The sequence below is a fragment of the Neltuma alba genome, unplaced genomic scaffold (assembly GCF_004799145.2).
Source record: "Neltuma alba isolate B1F8T4 unplaced genomic scaffold, ASM479914v2 tig00006741_pilon, whole genome shotgun sequence".
Taxonomy (NCBI): domain Eukaryota; kingdom Viridiplantae; phylum Streptophyta; class Magnoliopsida; order Fabales; family Fabaceae; genus Neltuma; species Neltuma alba.
In genome coordinates this window covers 169,384-192,555 of record NW_021634568.1, presented here as the reverse complement: position 1 = coordinate 192,555, position 23,172 = coordinate 169,384, and the positions used below count along the sequence as shown (strand labels likewise).

The window sequence follows — 23,172 nt, the reverse complement described above, 5'->3', positions numbered from 1 at the left end:
AAGAAAGCCGAGGTCTAAAAAAGAGTATTAATTAAATAATTAATAACTTCAATCGATAGTCAGAGTTTCTAAACTTAGACGATGGTTTGTTAGGGCTGAATGCATTTATATACATAAATCATGAATGTTAGAGCTTTTATAAATTGTTTATTTGATTCCTTTTTTAATATGTATATATTGACTGATGAATGACTTCGGGCTCTCAATGTCTACCCACACTCTTGTTTGACTAATACATGATATATAGAAATTTCCACGTGCACACGCCGCTTCCAGAAAGCAAGCCCCCCGGGTGATTTTGGAAAACAAAAATAATGATTTTTCCCATGCCAAATCTAATGTATGTCCTCCTTTCACAACTTAATACAAAACTCGGTTAACCAATTTTGGAAGATTAAAAAATTATTAAATTACTTTGAAATATTTAAATTTATTATTTTTTTAAAATTAATTTAACTCACTCATAAATTGATATATAATCCAACAATATACATAAATATTTTAAAGAGGTTATGTAATATACGTTATAATTAAGTATTTAGTAACTTTTTTATATCTTTAAATTAATCAATCGGATCTTAATTAATTTTTTAAAAATTAATTACTCCTTTATTCATAAAAATGGCGGGAGCAAGTTATACCCTAGAGATATGGAGGGCTGCGAGTGGTGCCTTAGCTACCAAGGATGCTTGGTATAAGAGAAAGTGCTTCGCAAGTCCAAGGCGTGAGATTTGTCAAGTGCAGTCTGAAACTGTTGAACATCCTCTTTTCTTCTGCCCCTGGGCTAGTCACTGTTGGTTTGGCTCCCCTCTTTCACTGAGAGTTAAGAGCCATGGCAGCTTCAGGTTTGACAAGTGGCTAGAGGAATGGTTGGGCATTGGAAGCAAGTCTAACGAGCATTGCTAGTCTGTGTCGGGGGATCTGGAAGGCGAGACATAAGTTCATTTTTTAACATACTGATGTTAAGGCTGTTAGTTGTATCGCGGGTTCTTTGAGATTAGCTAGGGATTACTGGGAGGCTATGGAGAGGAGGAAGAGGCTGGCTAGGGATCCAATGTTGGGAGTATTAGACAGCTGAAGTGGCAGAAACCTATGTGCGGTGCTGTGAAAATTAATGTGGATGCATCTTTCTGTCGAGAAAACAAAGTGGTTGCAACTGGGTTTTGGGGAGGGATTAATTGGAATGGAAGGTTCGTGGGGGCGTGGGGAGAAGGGTACGTGGAAGCCAAGTCTGCTTTTCTTGCAGAAAGTCTTGCACTTTTGGAAGCACTAGAGTGTGGGGACCTTTGGTGGGAAGGGAAGGTGTTCATTGAAACTGATTGCCAGGACTTCTTTAATAAAGTGACAAAAGGGGAAACAAGGGGATGTGACTGGCAGTGTGTGGACATTGTTCAGAAGTATGTTCATCTGTTAAAGGCTGAGGAAAGAGGAAGTGTTGGGCTGTTACTAGTAACTCGAGCTGGTAATAGTGCTGCTGACCTTTTAGCAGTTGAGGTTATGAGGGGATGGGTACGGGAAGGATGGCTCTATGAGCCACCAACCTCTCTGAACGTGTTGTTGCAGAAGGATCTGAGGAGTTGGGAAGAAGATGCTACTGAGGATACTGGCATTGGCTGAGTTTTGGTTGGTTTTGGTTTACTTGCTTTTCTTCTTCGCCCTCTTTGAATTGGAGTTTGTATTTCCTTGCTTTTTGTTAGGTTGTACTTGGGCTTTAGCCTTTTGGGTATGGGTGTTTGTACTAATTTTTTGAGATTAATAAAATTGACCGTCTTTGGGCCAAAAAAAAAAAAGTTATACACCAGAGTTATGGCGGGACACGTTTGTCGACGGAAAGGAGAGAGAAGGCCACAGATTTTGCTATTAAAAGGTATTCCTTCATAATTGATCAATAAGAATTATACATATAAAAAGGACAGAGGGGAATTTAATTATACATGAGAGGTTTCAGACGAGTGTAACTCTACGAGAGTAGCCCTATCTATTTCCCTGCGCTAGACGATTTCACCAGGAAAAAAAAAAATGATGGTGGTATCTTAAGAAGATAAATTTAATTAAGTGGATGCTTAATCATATACACTGAACACCGGCAATAATGTCGTTAACTCTTGTCCCTTTCCTCATCCATGTAAAACAGTATCGCAGAAATTGAATTAGCGTAGATCTATTGGCCTTAAAATTCAAATCCCAAAAAACACAGAAAGAAAGAAGAACATTATATTTGAGAGTCATTATAGGCTAGCCATATGCGTGGGGCCAGTCGTATATTTAGGCTAGCCATGTGCCTGGGGCCAGTCGTATACCTGACCCGTTAAAATTCATAGATTCCTAGCTCTTGATTGATTTTGACACACACTTCCCTTGACCATGAACAAGTAAGGGCTCGTTTGGATTGCCATTACAAATGGCAAAAACATACGAGAAAGCGTGAAACTGAGGTTTATGACTTATTGTAGTTCAGAAGATTGTTTGGATAGGGCTTCTTTTCTAACTAACTTATGAAAAAAAATAACTTTTCTAACTGACTTATCTAACGCAATCTGGATCAACTTGGATCAACTTTTCTAACTGACTTATGGGAAAATTGTGTAAAACTTACAATCTAATTAGTTATGTGATTACATTTACTTTAATTAAAGATCAAATAAATTTTAATTTATATTCATGTTTGTCTATTATGTATATTTAATTAATTATCTATAATGTATTTTCAATTTTTTCTCCGTAAAAAATATTTTTATTCTATAATTTCACAAATAAACCATTTATATTTTATCATAATAATTTTATGTGTTTTTTTAAACTATTATCACATTAAAAATATAAAATTTCAAACATTACTCCATGACCTTTTCAGTCATTTTACAACTAAACTAACTTTTCTATTAATCATCCAAACAACTTTTAACTTTTTCAACTGACTTTTTAAAAGCACCTATCCAAACATAAATTGCATTATACTAACTGACTTTTACTCTAACTTCAGTTATAAAAATCAGTTGGGTTAGAAGTCAGTTTTGCCTGACGCCAATCCAAACATACCCTAAACCATCGATGACTTTTAAAAGGATGTTTTCTCTTTTCGTCCCAAGGAATGGAATGGCCAGACAAAACTTTTATCAATATCGTACTCAGTTTGGAATCTCTCCTCTCTCTCTCTTCTTTTTTTAACTGTTAGCTAGATTAACAAATTTTATCGGTTTTGATTTTAATTTTTTACAAATTATTTATAAAATTTTTTTAAAAACATTTAGTGCACTTGCAAATTATTAAAATTAAATTTTAATATAATTTGTAATTCATTATTTATTTTATAATTTAATGTTTTAATAATAGTTTTAAAAAGATTTAAATTTGAACTGTTAAAATATTAATAAATGGCTAAAAAAAAGAGAAAAGAGGACGGGAAGGGATGATCAGAGGTTTCCAACCGATCCCGTACCATGCATAGCGCATTGGATACTTACTAGGACGTTTTTCCCTCTTTGTTCGTGGAGGGGGTTAAATGTTGAACCGTCTTGCTGAACTTGGATTGCTCTGGATAGGGTTAATACTTTTTGGACTCCAATGATATTTTAGAAGATGCTCTTTTTGGTAAGCTTGATTGGTTCCCAGCTGTTTATCATGTTGTAATTACCAAGAATATAAGTCTTAAATTATCCTTTTTTCCTTCTTTTTCAAGAAAATGTTGGTCTTCAGCTATCCTGAAAAGTCCTCAAACAATGATCCATGTAATGGATGACAATGGGCCAGGATTTCACCCCGCCACGGGGGAAAACAGCTGGATGTTGGGCATGTGTGAATCTGTTGGGCTAGCAATGTTTTCTCTGATCGGTCTCTTCCAATTTAACGTTTGTAAAGTGAACGCTGAAATTGATAACTGAGGCCTCAATTTTGAGAAGCTGAATCATCCATTCCACATATATACCCGGGGAAAAATTGGGTCTTAATTAGTATTTGTTGTCTGAAATGTTCAAATTGTGTGCATCTTCAAGGATATATGAAGCAGTGGTTGAGAAACATTGTTGATCGACCTTTATTATACATGAAGCCTGATCTATCAAGCTTTTGTTGCCCGCAATCTTCTTATTTTCACTGTGAAGATGGTTAGCCTTCAGAATGCAAAACCTCTTCACAGCTCCAAATTTAAGGCAAAAGGATTCGTGCCCTGGCCAGGAATAGTACTAGTTTTCTTAGTGGGCATGATATTTGATGCCTTCGCTCTCTTTACATCATTTGTTTGGAGGGAATTTGTTTGTTTAATTTTGTTTTAAATGCCTTTACTATTGTCCGGTACCATCACATATATACAGAGCATGATGCAGAAAATAATGCTTTTGCTGTCTCTGTCATCAGTTACATGAAGTCAAGTTTCATCTCAGATTGCTTCAACATCAATCTGTGTTTCTTCTGATGACATTCTGGCAGCCAGTTTCAGTAGGGAAATAATAGACTGGATCATCTACGAAGCCGCTAGCCAGTGTGTCTGCTGGTAATAAATTTCGCAGTAATCACACAAGCGCGCGTTTCCTTATATGGTCTTCATACATAGATATTTCGCTGTAGAACTTGCCCAAAACAAACAAACAGTGTTGTGTGACTATTCTTTTGAATAATACTATCTCTTGTCCATCTAGTTTTTAGTTCAAATTGAACTAAAATCTGGATCTTATATTAATGACCGGAGGTAGTATATATAACCGTGAAACTGTTTGGACTTGAATGGCAGGTGATAAACAAGAGTAATCTTGCGTGAGCACTTTGAGAAGACTAGACAGGCATAATAACCAAGGCTAATTCCTTTTCACATTTTAAAAGATGAGTATTAGAGATCATTCTCATTGAAATCTCTCCTTTTTTTCCCCCTTTTAAATCTTATATCACAGAGAAAATAGGTCATATATATAGCCTATTTCTACACCTTCAAAAGCTGCAACTTATTCATGAAAGCAAGGGCAATCCAGTCCATCTGAGCCGGAGACCATCGCACTTGATTGATCTCAGCCGCTGATTCATAACACAAATCTGGCCTCACATCATCACCGCCATTATTCTTTGGTTGAAGCACAGTTCCCACCACGTCCCAAATCAGAGCTCTCGAATCATCGCCACCGGAGCAGAGTTGGCGTCCCATGTGTGGGGACCACGATATAGCATTAACACTTCCCTTATGCTTATTTAGTTCCATCACCGGTGTGGTTGGTTGCCTAATATCCATTATTACCACTTTATTACTGTCCATTCCGACCGTAGCTATAAACCTTGGATCCCCTTTATTCCATTCGAGGCGTAACAGCGGACAATATTGTACTGGGTTTTCAAATATTATGGTCGATCTTTCTTTGTCCCTCAAGTCAAAAACTCTCACAGAACCATCCCCAGACACCGAAGCAAACACGTTAAAACCACCCCATGATATGTCGTACACTTCTTTGTCATGTGCCACTAATTGTGTGTCCAAAGCTTCCCTCTCGATATCCCATATGGTGCATGTGGCGTCCACGCTCGATGCAGCCACACGACGCGTGTCAAACTCTGCCCAGTCGAAAGAGGTTATGGCTGAGTTATCTCTGACTTTGTTGCCACTCAGGAGGGACTTGAGCTCAATCCGATCATCTTGTATTTCCCACAGTCTTAGGTAGTCCCCGGAGGTGGCGATGATGTCGGGATTTGCGTCGTCCTCGGAGGGGAAGAACATGATGTTTGTCGGAGCGTAAGGATGGTCCAAAACCAGATTAGGGTCACTGCTGTAATTTAATGTCTCGGGGTTGAAGTGAACGAGTTCAACCTTGTTCATGAGGTCTTCTATGTAACTACCTACGGCAAGGCGGTGATTTTTGTCGCGACGTAATGACCATGCCAGAGCACAGATTGGCCACTGAGCAACATAGGTGTGGACCCCTGGTTTTATCTCTACGTCGCCTTGCATGGTCAATCTAGCCAGCTACCGATTTTCTGCATGATACATTAGCATGTCAAAAATTTGGGTTCAAGTTTTCGTCAATTGTGTTACCTGTGCTGGCTCATCAATTGGTGCTCAGAAACGTGCTCAAAGTAACCAAGAGCAGATAAGTGGTCATTAACATATATTAAATTTGAAATATCATATGCATTCAATTTTACAAACTAAAAAACAAATTTGTCCATGTAAAACGCACTATTGAAGGGTTTAAAAGGGATGGAATCGCACGTAGCACATGTCCCGGAGTTTCGCTTATGGTAAATATACATGGTAAATTTGATTTAACTGAGGATAAGAGGCAGTGTCTAGTAGGGTGCATTTGTGGTTGTGCTTGTTAGAGGCGGAATTATTGTTATCCTCAAACTTCTTCTTTAGGCACTGTCTCTTTGTAATCAGAAGAAAAGGAAGGAAAGTTTGATGGCGCTTAAAGAGTAAGAACGAAGATCTATTAATCTGCCCGTCGTGTACGTACGGGAAGTTTGGTTGGCTGAGAACAGTGGGATGTTTGGCTAGGTGTCTCCTGATCATAAAGACTAAATAAAGAAATTAAACTGAAGAAGATGCAGGGGAAAAAACAAAAGTACGACACACATACTTCGTGGGGTGTTCAACTTGAGAAATGACATTATTTATACTTTTTAAGACCAACTGTGTGTAATATCCCTCATCTTCTGCAACAGACTATAGAGTTAGAAGACAGGGGGGAAAAGGGGGGGGGGATTAGTTCTCTCGCTATTGGAGTGCTTGTGAACCAACAATGGTCAGCCGCGACCCCAGAAACTAAAGAATTGTCTGTCTGAAAATAGAAGCTGTAAATTAAATTAAATTTCTTACATTATTATTGGCAAGATCAGCTGAAATAGGCTTGGTGCAGAGGACAAAGGCCACTGGGAACAGAAGAGAGGAAGTTGTGTATAGGAATGGAAGGATAAGAGGTGGCTGGAGGCAATAAATATGAGAGGAATGTCATAGAGAGAAGGGAAGGTGGAGCTAATGGTCAATCTTGGGTCTATTTTATCTTCAAAGTTTGGTCGTTATGTATCTATCTGCGGTTCAAGCATTTAACCGTTGTACCCTCACTGTCATTTGCAGATTACGATCTCAGGATATACTTTCTTGTGTTTCTAGATATGCAATGAAAAGATAATATATAATGGACACAAGAGGTAGGTTACACCTCGGAACCTCACTGTCATTTTTCAACGGTTTAGATTTTAATTTTTTATAAACTATTTATAAAATTTTTTTAAAAACATTCAGTGCACTTGCAAACTATTAGAATTAAATTTTAACATAGTATGTATTTTATAATTTATTTATTTTTATAATTTAATATTTTAATAATAATTTTAAAAATATTTAAATAAGAACCGTTAAAATATTAATCCAACGGTTAAAAAAAGAAGAAGATGGGAGAAGAAGATGAGAGGTTCCAAACTGGGCTAAACCCGTCTTTCTATATTCTAAACTCACCCTTTTTATTAAAATTGTACCATATTATCATAAGAAAACTCAATTTGTCCCAACGTATCGTGTGTCTCTAAAGATTAAATTAATTCCAATCAACATATTGTAACTCTTGGACCGAAACAGGCTGCGAAGTTAGTTAAAATCATGCACACACATATATATATATATACACTCCTCCGGTCTTTAATATAAGACTCATTAACTAATTTGATTAGATTAAAGAAGTCAGGTAAATTAGTTAATTATAAAAAAAAGTGATACATTTTTCGTAAAACGCCATAATCATCTTTCTTAATACCTCATCTCCGTCTTCTATTTGATTATGGTCGAAAAAGTATCTATAGGGGTAATTTAGAGAAAATTAATAAATATGATAAATGGGTCTTATATTTAGGACCAAAACTAATTCAAAAATTGGGTCATATATTAAGGATCGGAAGAGTATAAAGGAAGTCAAAATTTAATTGCTGATTTGAATGATGGTTTTTCATTAAAGACTGCAGAATTTTTTAATTGCATTTTAAAAAATGTTTATTAACATTTAGAGTATATTGAGGTTCACTGGGATGGAAGCTCCGTTTCTCTCTTGATTAAATAATAATGCTTTTAATTAAGGTTTGCCGTGTTGGTTATGAATGTTGAATGTGTGTGTATGTTAAGTACAAATGCATCCTTTAACCTTTTGAATTACGAGTAAAGACTTCAACTAACTTTCAAGACTGGGAAATATTTACAAACCACTACTTTAATATAAGACTAAGAATAAGTTTAACATTTAATTTGCTCTTAAATATGAGGCTCAAATTTATTGTCTCTCACATTTAACTATTTTTTAATATAATTATTATAGTAGTTGTACATGTTAAGCGTTTTATCAAATAATAATTTTAATTAATACACATAATTAACAAAAATATTTTAAAAAATACAAAAACTATTTATTATAAATAATTAAGTTAACTATTTTTTTAAAATTTACTTAAATTAATTAATTAACTTTTATATTAAAAATTAGACCCTAAAACAGTGCTGATTTTTATGATTTAAATACTTCTTTTGTTACGTGTTCCCAATTCCCATCAACAATGTCATTGACTGCAATGTGACCCTTATCTGTCACGTGATTGGTTTCCATTGACTTGCAAGGAAACATCATCGCCTGCGAAAATCAGAAATCATATCAAGCGATGTTGGGAGCATCAAAAGTGTTTCTAAAGAACATTTCTTAAAAATTGAGATAAATTCTTCTACATATTTACTTCCGTAATACTCCTCCGGTCCTAATTATAAGACCCAATTGACTTATTTGAGGAGATTAAGGAAGTAAGTTAAGTTGGTTATTTATAATAAATAAGTGTTGTTATTCCTAAAATATCCTTGCTAATTAAGTATATTGGCTAAAACTATCATTATTAGAAGGATTATCTTGGAAAAAAATGCATAAATATAAGAGAGAAAATGGATTGGGTCTTATAATTAGGACCAAATAAAAAGTCAAATTGGATCTTATAATAAAGACCGGAGGAGTAATACTTTTAAAACTATAGTTTTGATTCTGTTCAAACACCTCTCCAAATTCTGCTCACTGTCTAGAGAATTACTCTGTGATCTTATGGTTTGCATGAAGCTAATATTAAAGCACAACCTATAATAAGTTCTCTGTCATGTATAAATGTCAGGTTGTGAAAATAAATAAATAAACAATGATGGAAGATTTTAATTTTATATAATATACTGATATGATTGATAAATAAACAATGACAACGAACTAAGCAATGACGGAAGATTTTAATTTGATCATTAAATCCAAAGCTACGCGATCGTCGTTTTGGAGTTAGATCATAGAGGGGACTCTGGAAGGAGGACGGAACTCGATTGCAAGGAGGTAGGCGAAAAAAGAAGGAATATTAGTAGTGCGTGATAATTGATAGTAAGATTTATCTATGTGATTTAATTTGATCTTCCTTGATATTAGCTTTTCCGGTAAAAAAAAAGATTTATATATATGATTTACTTAAAGTTTGATGGGAAAAAATTAATTAATATTTCCCCTCGTCTCACTTGTTCATTTTTACTCTATCCATCTTCTAACTAATTTCTTATTTAATCAGAATTCTATAATAGTCTAATTTTATGGTATAAATTGAAAAAATTATCGGCATTTCATCTTTTAAGGTAAGGCTGAAATATTTTGCTTCATATGCTGACGGTGAACACGAAAGGTTTTCACTTTTTAGATGGGAGGCTTAATTAAAGCTTGCCATTTTAGATAAATTAATACTACCTTCGGTCTTAATTATAAAAGTTAGTTAACTAATTTGAAGAGATTAAAAGTGTTGTCCTTCCTAAAATATCCTTACTAATTAAGTTTATTGACTAGAACTACCATTATTAGAGAAACTACCTTAGAAAAAATGTACAAATATGAGAGATAAAATGGATTGGATTCTCATAATTAGAACCAAAATAAAAATCAAACAAAATCTTATATTAAAAACCATAAGGAGGTGGTGTGTTGTTTTAATGCCGCGTTTAATAATGCATCAAGAAATATTAACTCTGCATCACGCAACACGTAGCCAGTAACTTGTACGGCGTCCATAAATTAATTGCTCTCAATTTTTCGCTGCTTGACAAATGAGCCTCGACTTAATTTTACATGCTTTTTTTTCGAGATGTCTAAATTGTTTATATGAAATGAAAAAAAAAATGAAATCACAGTTTTTAGTCCATACATCTGTTATCAAAAATGAAATTAATATATAAGTCCTTATAGTTTCAACTGGTTTTTAATCAAGTTCCTATAATTTTTTTCTTTTTATCAGGTCCTTATTATTTTACTTTGTTTTTAATTAGGCCCTTGTAGTTTTTATTATTTATTTTACAAATAATAACATTTTAAAAATAATAAATTATTGTAACAATCTTATGTTAATATTCTTTTAAATTTTTAGTTAAACAAATATATTATTTACTTTCAATTCGAATTTTTATAATTATAAAATTCAAATTATAATAATAAATTTTTCTAAAATTAAAATATGATTATAAATAATTTATATTTAAGTATAATTATTATTATGATTATTTATTAATTACTAAATGATTATATTAATTATTTTGTCCAATTATATAATTATTAATTTAAAAATGAAATTAGTTTTAAAGAATAAAGTTAATAAATAATTTTTCAAAAACTACAAAGCACCTAATTAAAAAATAAGCGAAACTGTAAGGACCTGATAAAAAGAAAAAAAAATAGAAAGACCTAATTAAAAACACACGAAAGTAAAAAGATCTGATAAAAAGAAAATTTTTTATAAGGACCCAATTAAAAATCAGATGAAACTATAAGGACCTGGAGATTAATTATCTTTTTTTTTATTATTAAGGAAACAATTCATTCCAACGAGTGTTAGTTTGACTGGTGAATTGGCGATCATTACCATCCGGTAAGAGCATGGCTTAAAATGACATGGAAAATAATCTCAACATCTTCCTCTAAAACTAATAGCTGTTCTTAATATCCCCCGCTCTTGTGTAACTCTACTGAAGAGAAGTAAAGAAACTCGCTTACCAGGTCTCATAATTTGTTATCCTTTCAATATAATCCCACACATTTCGCTGAATTCAACACAATATTCTTTTAAAATCTTGTTCCCACATATTCTAACAAGACTTGGATTAGGCATTTGAAAAACAAGTATAATCTTAGAAAACGTTTGAACGTTAAAAGATATTTAGTTAAGTAACATATTAAAACAAATTATAATTGGACGATAATTTAGGAATAGTAAGTTTTTCTTCCAAGTAAAACAAGTGGAGACTGTTGATCTCGGAAAGGGAGGAAGAGCTCCGGCTAAAAAACAAGGAAAAGTTTTATTTATCTATTTATTTTATTTATTTTTTCTTGAAAAAACCCTATGAATATGATGTTTGAGAATCTAAGAAAAATGGTAATGGCTGCTGGGAGAGAAGACGGGGGCTAGCGAACCGAAGCTTGTCCCTTTGCGCCCAATGTTGTAATCAACGGACGGGATCAAGGGGCTTTGGGCTTTTGCGCCCTTCCAACGACTGTTTCTGAAAGCCAGACGCTCGCTCTAACCCCATTGGATCATCCTTTTCTTCCACCTTTCTGCTTTCTTTGCAGCTGCTTTCCCTTCTCCCTCTCCCTGTCTGCAATTGCCAGGTGTTCATGAGCCGCCCATTCGAGGTTTAATTCACTCCCATTTACTATGCTCTGCCTTCTACTGCACCACTCCAAGAGGCATCAACTCTGAGTGTGTAAGCTTCGAAGCCCTAATTTGATGCTTAATTTTTCGCCTTTATATTCTTCTGTCATCGACTCTCTCTGTTCCCCCCCCCCTTTTGGGTCTGGGCATCTTAACGCCAGTTGTAGTTACTTGTTAGGGTTTTGCTCAATAATCTTTAGTTGCGATCAATTTATGTTGATGAACATTTCCATGTTGCTTGACGCTGACTGTTTCATTCTCTCTACACTGTGTGATTGAATTTTCTTTTCCTGGCTGCTACCTAAGAGCACCTGCGTCGAACAGTGGGATGCTCCAGCTTTGAGTCATTGTCATTAATATCTGACCATGTCGTTAAATTAATTATTTTGACCATCTTGCAAAAGTATCTAAGCGTGTAATACATCTTCCTTTTGCCGTTCATGAACTTCCAAAGCTCTCAACAAATCAATTGATTGCTTCAGGAAAGTGAGCTGGTAGTCGTGTCCAATGGCATGGATGGAAAACAGTGCAGGGAATGGGAAAGAAAAGGAAATGATGGGAGAAAATGGTTTCTTGAAAGCGCCACAACCTTCTGTTAGTAGTAGTGGCTCTGGTGGGGATATTGATCCAGTATATAAGAGAGGTGAAGGGAAAGATAATCTTTCGTATGCCAACATCCTACGTTCAAGGAACAAGTTTGGTGATGCTCTTGCTTTATATGATCGCGTCCTTGAGAATGATAGTGGAAATGTAGAGGCTTTAATTGGAAAAGGAATATGCCTGCAAATGCAGAACATGGGAAGGCTTGCTTTTGACAGTTTTACTGAGGCTATCAAGTTGGATCCTCATAATGCTTGTGCACTTACGCATTGTGGTATTTTGTACAAAGAAGAAGGTCGTTTGATGGAGGCAGCTGAGGTATGTCCGTGATGGTTTTTCAATGGTAAAATGACCTTTTTACTGCACATTTAATAGGTTGATCGATAGATGATGTGACGTGTTTATAATTAAAATTAATGAACAGCAAAGCACAATTAAAATTTTCTTGCTCTTATTGAAGCCTGTCTTTATAGTGCTGAAATGTGAATTTATTTGGTAATTTCATTTCACCCTGTGTGTCGTGCTATGGTTGAGTCAGCAAAGCACCTGATTGAAATTTAGTTCCATCATTCATGATAAGATCCTGAATGTGACTTGCTTTTGTACTTGTTAGTTTAGGTTGCAAAGTTTTAGTAATTACATGATGAGCATGAAAACTTGGTTGGTAAAAAAATTGAGGTTTTACTGTTACCTGAAGGAAGGCATAGATGATGATACTGTACAGAAATTGATATTCTCTTAATCGTTGATGCCAGGCCCATGCTTGCAAATTTCACTTTAAAGATAAACATGCACAAAATGTGTAGAATGAAAAGTATGATTATTGGAGACAACCCTGAAACTTCCTCCAATAATATATATGGCTAGATTATGGGCCTTGGCTTCAATAATCAAAGATTTCCTTGTATGAATTAGTAGCCTACATAATGGGTGATCAACTTATCACGGTTAGTGCTAGTCATATGGAACTGGGTTTATCATGGTCACTGAAATTTTCTTGATGCTAAACTCACAAAACTGAAGTTGCCAAACTTACCTGTTCACGTTTTCTTGTCCCCCATATTGCACAGTTTCTCATTTTCTTTTTCATCGCATATTTGCCATGCTAGTTTTCTAAGTAGTTATCTGATAAGCTGCACAGACTCGTTACTCCAACTGATTGACATTACTTGGAACAGTCGTATCAGAAGGCTTTACAAGTGGATCCTTCATACAAAGCAGCTTCTGAGTGCCTCGCCATTGTTTTAACAGATATTGGTACCAACATAAAGCTTGCAGGAAACACTCAAGAGGGAATTCAAAAATATTATGAAGCTCTGAAAATAGATCCTCACTATGCTGTAGTCCTCTCTCTTGCTGTGCAGTGCTTCCATAATTAAATCTCCTCCACATTTATTTAACATTCAGTCTACATGATATTTATATCTTATTTTTATATTTTGCGTTCTTGCAGCCAGCATATTATAACCTTGGTGTTGTGTATTCTGAAATGATGCAATATGATATGGCCCTTAGTTTCTATGAGAAGGCTGCATCAGAGAGGCCGATGTATGCGGAAGCATATTGCAATATGGGTGTGATCTATAAAAACCGTGGTGATTTGGAAGCGGCTATTGCTTGCTATGAGAGGTAGTCTAACAATCAAGCTAGAACTCACCTTTTCTTGCCCAACTTGTACCCGTAATCCCATGTTTATTCGTTCAGTGAATTGCATTTTACTGTTGTTATATATGGTTTGGTGGTGCGCTGTGGCAGGTGCTTAGCTGTTTCCCCTAACTTTGAGATTGCAAAGAATAATATGGCTATAGCATTGACTGATTTGGGAACGAAGGTGAGCATATATGGACTCTATCTAATACCAATAACTTTGTCTTGCTCTTATCTTTCTGATTTTCCTTTGCTGCCTGACCTTTAAAAGTGGCGTTTAGAAAATACCTTTTTGTTTTTAATAAGTTCTGTTCTGATTTGGGACTGGTTCAAGTTTTGTATGTGCAAAAATGTTAGCCTTTGAATTACCTACTCTGCTTCACATTTTCAATTCTCATTGCATTGATGGCCACCACCCAACAGTTTAAGCTCGCCAATTAATGTCCTTGTTTTGTGCTTGGCAAGTTTATATCTATTGAAGCATCCCCTTTTTATCATGTATTATGAGATATCATGATTACTTCTAATCCTTTTTATTTTGCTTTATAGAGAATCAAAGATCAGTTTTCAAATTTTTGTTTCTGAGTTTTGACTTGGTAATATATCTAGGTTAAATTGGAAGGGGACATCAATCAAGGTGTGGCTTATTATAAGAAAGCCTTGTATTATAATTGGCATTATGCTGATGCTATGTATAATCTCGGGGTTGCTTATGGTGAGATGCTCAAGTTTGACATGGTGAGTGTATATTTCTAGATCCATATATCCACAAATTGTCATGTACTGATCGCTTTGATTAAAATTATTGGTCAGGCTATTGTATTTTATGAACTTGCTTTTCACTTCAATCCTCATTGTGCGGAAGCATGTAACAATCTAGGGGTTATATATAAAGATAAAGACAACCTTGATAAAGCTGTAGAGTGTTACCAGGTAGCAATGACAATCTTGTTTCTGATTTCACTCTTCTTGAGTCCATTTAGTTATTATTACATCACCTTTTTTGTTATTTTGCAGCTTGCTTTGTCAATCAAACCTAATTTTTCACAATCTCTGAACAATCTTGGTGTTGTCTATACTGTCCAGGTTGAGTATTGATCGAGTTATGTATTTATAATTGATAAAAATGTGAAGTTGATAGCTGATTGCCTTCTTTCACTCCTTCAGGGTAAAATCGATGCTGCTGCAAGTATGATTGAGAAAGCAATCATTGCAAATCCAACATATGCGGAAGCTTACAATAATCTAGGTTTATTTAAACTTTCACAGAGTTCCTTTCTGTCTGGCAGTTGTGGTTTTGCAATGACGTAGAAGTGGCTGTCTTAGTCAACGTTGTTGTTGTGTAAAATATAATTAGGATGAGAGAGAAAGGGAAAAGAGAGGGGAACAGAGGAAAATAGAGAGAGAGGAAGAGAGATTAAGAGAAAGAGAGGGAGAAGAACAGAGGAAGGTTGAGAGAAATTGGAACGGAATACTGCGTATCATTCACATCATAATCTCCTTTACAATAAGGGGGTTTACATCTACTTATAGCCGTTATTCTTAACTACCCTAACTAACTTTCTTTTATTTATTACAATTACATATCAGTTTTGCTGCTTCATATTTTGGCATATTGACAGTAAAACTTTCTTAGGTTACAGGACTTCATCAATTGTAAAATTTATAATCAATGTATGAACATAGTTCTATGACTTTGATCTCTCCATACTTTCTGGGTGCAAAGAGTCATATTGATTTTTAGGCTTTTGATGGCTTGTGCTCATATAACCTTCAAAAGTTGCCAAACAGCTTAAACAGAATGATGTCTGCTTTCTTTCTAGCTAGGAGATTGTTTGATAGAGGTCTTTTAACTTGCTATATTAAGGTAACGATGCCAAAAGATGAACAGACAAAGTGGTTAAAAAGCTTATGAATCATGATGTGATGACATTCATACTGGTAAAGGTAGGAAAGTGGAAGCTCATTTTGAATTTCTAAAAGATTCATGCAGGAGCAATTGTGAAAGATTGTTACTGGTTTTGCCTATATTGGCTCCTATAAAAGGGCTTATAGGTTTTTGTGGTGGCTTCTTTTTCTCTGTATTTAATTGAAAAATTGGGTATACTCTGAGGTACAATCTTCTGTTTTCTTGTTATGTAGGAGTTCTTTATAGGGATATTGGTGATATCACTCTGGCAGTTAATGCTTATGAGCAATGTCTCAAGATAGATCCCGACTCTAGAAATGCTGGCCAGGTATGGTGCATTTTTTGTGAATATACATTCTTACTGAGTTCTATAAAGAAAGTTCATGCATCCGTATGAACTTGAGTTTCATACAAAACTTCATGTTGGCTGCTAGAATGTTGTGGTAGTACATAAGTGGGTTATAGTGGGCATATCAGGAATCAGCCTACTGTGAGTTTGTTATGTGATTTCTCATTTGCTCAAAATTTAGCACATCTGTCTTTATGTGCTACTTTAAAAATTTTGACCGGACAATTAACATGCCTAATCCAACATTGTTGTGATAGAAGGTTGTTGGAGAAAAATTCACTCCTTTTCTTTAGTTTCTTTGTTTTCATAGTTTGTGTTGGAAAGTGGAAGAGTTTCTAAGTTGGCATGCTAATGAGGGTGGTTCACCTGGATATTGATGACTTTAAAAGTGCATTTTTTTGACGTCATATATTTCTGTTATTTTATTCATTTTCATTGTTTGTACATGCTTGTTAAATCTTTCTTCCTCTAGATTTTTATTGGTATCTTATTCCGATGAGCATTAATGTGCAGAATCGATTGCTTGCAATGAATTACATAGATGAAGGCCATGATGATAAACTTTTTGAAGCTCACAGGTTGCAATTTTTTTCCTTTGAACTTCTTATACAGTATTGATTTTGGATGGAAAATTCACTTGTTTTAAGGTTGTTGAACATCATTATAATTTGTTTTAATCAATTACATTGGATTTTGTCAATTGTTTGGTGAAGGATATAATTTCCCTGGCCATTGAAAGATTGACTATCTCAGCCAATAGCCCGAATGATATTTACCATCTGCGTCATGTCGGTGGAGATATAGGGGTAATTTGCCCCTTTCTATGATCTGGGGGTATAATATTATGGAATAGAAGAAAATAAAAAGAAACAAATTTCTTTTATTTTTTGGGGTAATGAGAACTTGCTTCGATTTGGAAGACAATGAAGATTTGGATGTATGAAATGGATCCTCTGATGGTAGAAATTCTGCCAGCTCCTAAACCCAAGAATGCCTATCTTTGAGCCATAAAAATGGTTCCTCTAAACATTTTGATGTTGTGAGGGGACTTTTTATGTTAATCGCGTTGGAACCTCTATGCAAAAGTTTTCAAATGTCTGCTTTTGCAGAAGGAATTTCCTAGAATAATCTTGATAGTAGATGAATAGTGCTGTTGAAACAGGTTGCCATTTTTTATATAAATAACCATAACAATGTATGATTTTATGTTTTCTATGAAATTTGTTACTGTAATGTGTTTTGTAGCTTGGAGACAAGTTGCATCAAAGCCTTGACTATTAAAATGTTTTAATGCAGGGACTGGGGTAGGCGCTTCATGAGATTATTTTCGCAGTACTCTACATGGGAAAATACTAAAGATCCTGAGCGACCTCTCGTCATAGGATATGTATCTCCTGATTATTTTACCCATTCGGTGTCTTACTTCATAGAGGCTCCCCTTGTCTATCATGACTACACCAATTATAAAGTCATAGTTTATTCGGCAGTTGTCAAGGTATGTTATTATTGTTTATGCACACTGTAGGTGATTATTTCAATATGTTTTTTCTTGCAAGTCAATAAACTTATGGGTACTAAGAAGAAAATGATTTTCCATTCATGTGGAAAATTCTAAAGACCAAATAATTTTTCAAGTGTTTTTCCTTTTTGAGTCAGCCGGATCTCCATCGGTTAACTATAGATGCTCCAACATGACCTTGTGAATTTGAATGTCGTTGTAATTTTGTCTCCCCATTCATTTTTGTCTTTTTGTCTATTGCAATCATAACTTATGCATGTGTTATTACATTTCTTAAAATATCTTTTCACCTATTAGAAAATAGTTGAGAAATATATGAGACTTATGTTGGCTTCCAGAAAAATGTAATGGGAGAAGGGAATCAAGAAAGAAGATCCGTAGTATATAGAAACCACGCATCATGGGCAGAAGATATCTTGCTCTCTCACCTATACATACTTGACATATGTTCTGCATGGGGACCTGTCTTGCTATGTTTTGACCATAAAATTGGCATGATCAAACGGTTAAACAAGTAGCTTTTTCTACTTGCTATGAAGTTGTTGCTCACCATGCTGCCCGTGGGTTGACTGGTTGCATTATGCCAAAACAATCCGTCCTATCATATTTCCAACAAATAACTCCATTGATCAGCTGTCCAGCATTTCACAGCATAATTTGATAAAGTTATTGTCATGAGTAGGGGCAGGTGGGGCTGCGTGGGATGTGCATATCCAGTTTGATATGGATCATAGCAAAGTGCATCCTGGAGTAATAACTTTCTTCCTTTCACTAAGCTGGTGCAATAAAATCTGGATGCTGGATGAAAATTAAACCACTTTCCAGTTGTAACAAGTGTAGTCCTTGGCTCTTATATTCCATTCTTGTGAAGCCATAGTTGCTTTTACACTGGGTATTTATTCAAGCTGATGCACTTCACCCAAAAAGTTGACACACATCAGCGTTAATAGTGTTAAAGGATTACGGAGAAGTGTACTGTTTGTCCTTTGACGTTTTGCTAACTTTCATCAATTATAATTGCGGCGATTCATGATGTTTAGCTTCCCAATTGATCTCAGCCACCATTAATTAACTCAAGGCTGCTTGAATTTAAATATTTGTTCCCAAATCTTGTGCTCTTTATCTTTTGCATTCTTCTGTCTTTTCAAACCTTCTAGTTGAAGTTTGCACTTAGATTAGTTGTGATGTACACTTTTTTAGCCTTGTTCTAAGATACATTGCTGGTATCTGATTCTGGTCTTCTAATATAAGATTCGGCAATTTTTTTTTTAAAGGTTTTTTTTACGTTGTTTTGTAATGAATCGCTTTTCTAGTTCTTTGACATTTAAAGTGGCTCATTATTAGCTTGTTATGATCAGGCATATGCTTGTCTTTACAATGTATTGGTATACATTTCTCCATTGTTAAGAGTGGATTTGTCACGCGCCTTTAGCCAGCCAAATGCTATTTTGATGATTTGATCAATATCACCAAACAAACCATTGCGTTATGGATTTTTTATTTTTATTTTTATTTTATGTGGTGTTGCAGGCAGATGCAAAAACAATAAAATTTAGAGAGAAAGTTCTACAAAAGGGTGGGATTTGGAGAGATATATATGGGGCTGATGAAAGGAGAGTAGCCAACATGGTTAGAGAAGACCAGGTTGACATTCTGGTAGAACTTACTGGTCATACTGCAAACAACAAGTTGGGAATGATGGCATGTCGGCCTGCACCAGTTCAGGTGTGTCGAGCCTTGAGGATATCTTGTCATGTAGATTGTTGCCTTTGAGCGCATTTTTATTCTTAACCCTTTGTATGGCTTACTATATTCCTCTCATCTCTCTGTTCTTCCAATTCATATTTAGTCTTAGTAGCATGTTTTGCAGATACTCACAATATGGTTCCTTATTTTGATTTGAATTAAGGAGTTGGTCGATCAAGAATTCATAATACTTCTTTTTATGACTTTTACAAGATTGTCCGTAGAGCGATTCAGTTCTGAACCTTAAACTAGTTAGTCATCTAATTATTTTTTTTATTTTCTCCTTGAAGGTAGTGCTAAACTATCAATTATGTTATCGAAAATGTTCTTTGGTTGATGACAATGTGCATGATGCAATCATTTTATGTTTTGATTGTTTATTAATATGGCCTATGCCACTTGTACTGCTTGACATGTAGGTGACCTGGATTGGTTATCCTAATACAACCGGTTTACCTGCAATTGATTATAGAATAACTGATTCGCTGGCAGACCCTCCTGAAACAAAGCAGAAGTAGATCTCTTCTGGAACTTCTGTACTTTCTGACCATAGTTCTGTACTAGATCACTTTCTCACCAAAATTTTGGTTAGCGTTTTTAATCATGGTACTTTCCTGAATTACAGGCATGTTGAGGAGTTAGTTCGATTACCGGAATGCTTCCTTTGTTACACACCTTCGCTTGAGGCTGGGCCTGTTTGCCCTACTCCTGCTCTTTCTAATGGCTTCATTACGTTTGGTAGCTTTAACAATCTTGCGAAGGTAGTGTTTGAGTCAAATATGTTAAACATGTTTTTTGTTTTTTGTTTTTTTTGGGCCAACTAAGAGCATGCCTTAGGAGAAAGTGTCTCCTGACTTTAGGTACTTGTTTTCTTTCATATGATCAGATCACACCTAAAGTATTGCAAGTTTGGGCAAGGATATTACGTCAAGTTCCAAATTCACGCCTTGTGGTAAAATGTAAACCATTTTGTTGTGATAGTGTAAGACAGAGATTTCTTGCAACATTGGAGCAGTTAGGTGTCGAACCACTCTGTGTTGATCTGCTACCCCTAATTCTTCTTAACCACGACCATATGCAAGCATATTCTCTGATGGATATCAGGTAATATATATTTTATATTCATTTGCAAGCTTATTCTTTTTATGTGCAACTAATGCCTTATTATTCACTTGTAATTTTGCTTCCTTTTTTTTTTTTTTTTCCTTTTAATGTTGAGATTGCTATTATATGTCTGGGATATATGGGTTGCCATATGCCGTTTTTAATTAGCGATGCCTTGTTTCATGTATAGTTTGGACACATTTCCTTATGCTGGAACAACCACCACGTGTGAATCTCTATACATGGGAGTTCCATGCGTCACTATGGCTGGTTCTGTACATGCACATAATGTTGGTGTTAGCCTTCTTAGCAAAGTTGGTAAGAAACTCACTTTTGTTTCTTTCTTTATTGCTTTTGTATATTTTGTGAAATCCTTTTCAACCAAGTCTAAGGCAGTATTGGCCAATGCTGGTAGGGGTTCCATGCTCAAGAATGAGTTTAAAAGCTTTAAATATCCTAATACCATTATGGTTAAGTAATTCTTTTTCTTCATTCCCAACAATAATCTTGGGACATCTACTGTACCTCTGCACCCGTTCTGTCGTCCCTCTTTTGGAAGAGTTATATTGCCATGTTTTCTTGCCTCGGCCATTTCTGCAAGATTTATCACCCTTTTGTTTTTTTTTTTTTTTTGGGGGGGGGGGGTTGGGGGAAGCTGTATGCTGCTGGTTAGAGTAGATTAGATCGATACTAGGCAATTAGTGATACCCAGCACAAGTCTTAGATACCCATGTATTTTATTAAGTGTCTAATTTGTTTGTCCCAACATACAAGTAGAAACACAACAGAAAACAGAAAAGTTGAAAATATAGGTCCTCTGTATTGTGGATGTTGAAGTCCAGCATGTTTAAAGGACGGCCTCCCAAACCTGATGATGGTTTGGGACCTTGATCTCGATAAGCCCCGTTGCATGCCATGGTTTGTCCGGTGGGCTATTTATAATTCTTTAGTGATCCTGTGCTGCAATCGAGCTAATTAATAATCTGAAACAATCGGTTTGTTTTACGTCCTTTTCATATAGGGCAGCCCATTTGATTGTTTTGGTGAAGGGGCATCTGAGCTTAGCCCATCGCCGCCCAAAACCCCACCCCCCCTCCACCTTTCCCCCACCCTGCCCCCTAAAAAAAAACAAAAAAGAAAAAGAAGGGAAACAGGGTTTGTTGAGCACCATTATTTATCGTTGACTTTAAAAACTGAATAATATGTAATGTTACAAAATATAGGTCTGGAGCGTTTGGTTGCCAGAAATGAAGATGAATACGTCCAATTGGCTCTGCAGTTGGCCTCTGACATACCGGCCCTGCAAAAGTTGAGGATGAGTCTTCGAGAACTCATGTCCAAGTCTCCTGTTTGTGATGGAACGAATTTTACCCTTGGCCTGGAATCAACGTTAAGGAACATGTGGCGCAGATATTGTAAAGGAGATGTTCCATCTTTAAAGCGTATGGAATTGTTGCAACAATCAGCTGCAATGAGTGACCCATCTAATAAGACATCAGAGCTAACCAGGATAGCCAATTCAACAGACAGCAGCCCAGGATCTGTCAAGACCAGTGAATTAAACTCATCACAGCCATCTAAGCTCAATATCCGCAGCTGCGAAGAAAATGGGGGGTCATTGAATCACTCTAGTAAACAAGGAAAGGTGGGTTCTAGTTAAACTTCATCCGAGAATCGTTTGTAGTGATTCAAGGATGTTGAACTGTTAGAATAGGTGCAATACTGGTAGGTTGAAGTGATGTATATTGTGGTGTTTGCTTGCTACTGGAAGAGGTCTGCGGCAACTACTGCATCAGGAGTTACAGTCATAGAGTGGCAATTTTTTGGGAAAAAGGTTAGGCTACAGTGGTCAATTCGGTTTTGGACTCGAAGTGCAGTGGATTTACAAGAGCTGATGTTGCTTTCAACGTATTTCGGTAGCCGATACAAATTTTTTTCCCACGAATTATAGAAGCTAGTTGAGTGTAAATTTTGTGTAATATTTTACTTTCGGGCAAGGTTCTTCATTGGTAATTTTTTAATGTTGCAGATAATCATAATGTGGTTAAGGAATATTTTTCTTTACAAAGGTGAATAGCGCCAGAATACAAGATTGCTAATATTTTAGTTGTAGTTTTTAAGAATCAAGTCATTAACATGATTGATCAATCATTATTTTTAGTTGTCGCGGTATATTTTTATGTGAAGTTTAATATAAGTGAGCAGCTCAAAACCTGATCCCACAGGAAGAGAACTATCCATTATGAAATATAAGATAAATATGTAAGAAGTTTTGTCAACATCAATACTAGGTAAATGCCAAGGTAATTATGATCTTTATATACCGGGGAGGCATGAAGGCCTTCTATTCGGTCATTTTCATAACATTTTTATAAAGCACTAAAATGTATAATTTACGTAACTGTTGCATTATAGAAACTGTAACAATGGCTTCCTGCAATGTTTAATTTAGATCCAAGCCAAGGATCAATGAATAAAATAACCGTATTTAAAAACCACTGCAAAAAATTAACACTGGATCAATGTATGATGAATAGGATCATGTTGGATTAAAAAAACGGGTTGACACAAAAAAAAAAAGAAAAAGAAGACCATGCAGATTGACAGAAAAGTCGGAAAGATCAGAGATCTGCAGAG

The 23,172-nt window shown here is 35.4% G+C and overlaps 2 protein-coding genes across 3 annotated transcripts; one reads left to right on the top strand and one right to left on the bottom strand.

The window, feature by feature from the left end:
• Window positions 1-4,687: 4,687 nt before the first annotated feature.
• Window positions 4,688-6,872, bottom strand: LOC114751037 (WD repeat-containing protein LWD2-like). The gene is made up of 2 exons (XM_028939699.1): window positions 6,794-6,872; window positions 4,688-5,952 (listed from the first exon to the last, which is right to left on the bottom strand). The coding sequence occupies exon 2, from the start codon at window positions 5,924-5,926 to the stop codon at window positions 4,913-4,915; it is 1,014 nt and encodes a 337-aa protein (XP_028795532.1). The 5' UTR covers window positions 5,927-5,952; window positions 6,794-6,872; the 3' UTR covers window positions 4,688-4,912.
• A 4,528-nt stretch (window positions 6,873-11,400) lies between these two features.
• On the top strand, window positions 11,401-22,695 carry LOC114751031 (probable UDP-N-acetylglucosamine--peptide N-acetylglucosaminyltransferase SPINDLY). Of its 2 annotated transcripts, XM_028939693.1 has the most exons (18): window positions 11,401-11,713; window positions 12,144-12,579; window positions 13,440-13,601; window positions 13,715-13,890; window positions 14,017-14,092; window positions 14,518-14,646; window positions 14,722-14,841; window positions 14,926-14,994; window positions 15,076-15,157; window positions 16,051-16,145; window positions 16,680-16,744; window positions 17,463-17,661; window positions 19,216-19,410; window positions 19,851-19,945; window positions 20,057-20,192; window positions 20,318-20,535; window positions 20,726-20,853; window positions 21,759-22,195. In XM_028939693.1, exons 2-18 carry the CDS (start codon window positions 12,169-12,171, stop codon window positions 22,193-22,195), a joined length of 2,793 nt encoding a protein of 930 aa, XP_028795526.1. In that variant the 5' UTR covers window positions 11,401-11,713; window positions 12,144-12,168. The 2 variants fall into 2 exon arrangements, with proteins under 2 accessions (XP_028795526.1, XP_028795527.1); XM_028939694.1 differs by lacking the exon at window positions 11,401-11,713 and having other exon boundaries at window positions 12,169-12,579; window positions 21,759-22,695.
• Window positions 22,696-23,172: the final 477 nt, after the last annotated feature.

Coding starts and splice junctions, on each gene's coding strand:
- LOC114751037 (XM_028939699.1), bottom strand. CDS start 5,926: ATGCAAGGCGACGTAGAGATAAAACCAGGGGTCCACACCTATGTTGCT.
- LOC114751031 (XM_028939694.1), top strand. CDS start 12,169: ATGGCATGGATGGAAAACAGTGCAGGGAATGGGAAAGAAAAGGAAATG. Junction 13,602..13,714: donor AAATAGATCCTCACTATGCT/GTAGTCCTCTCT, acceptor GCGTTCTTGCAG/CCAGCATATTATAACCTTGG. Junction 16,146..16,679: donor ACTCTAGAAATGCTGGCCAG/GTATGGTGCATT, acceptor ATTAATGTGCAG/AATCGATTGCTTGCAATGAA.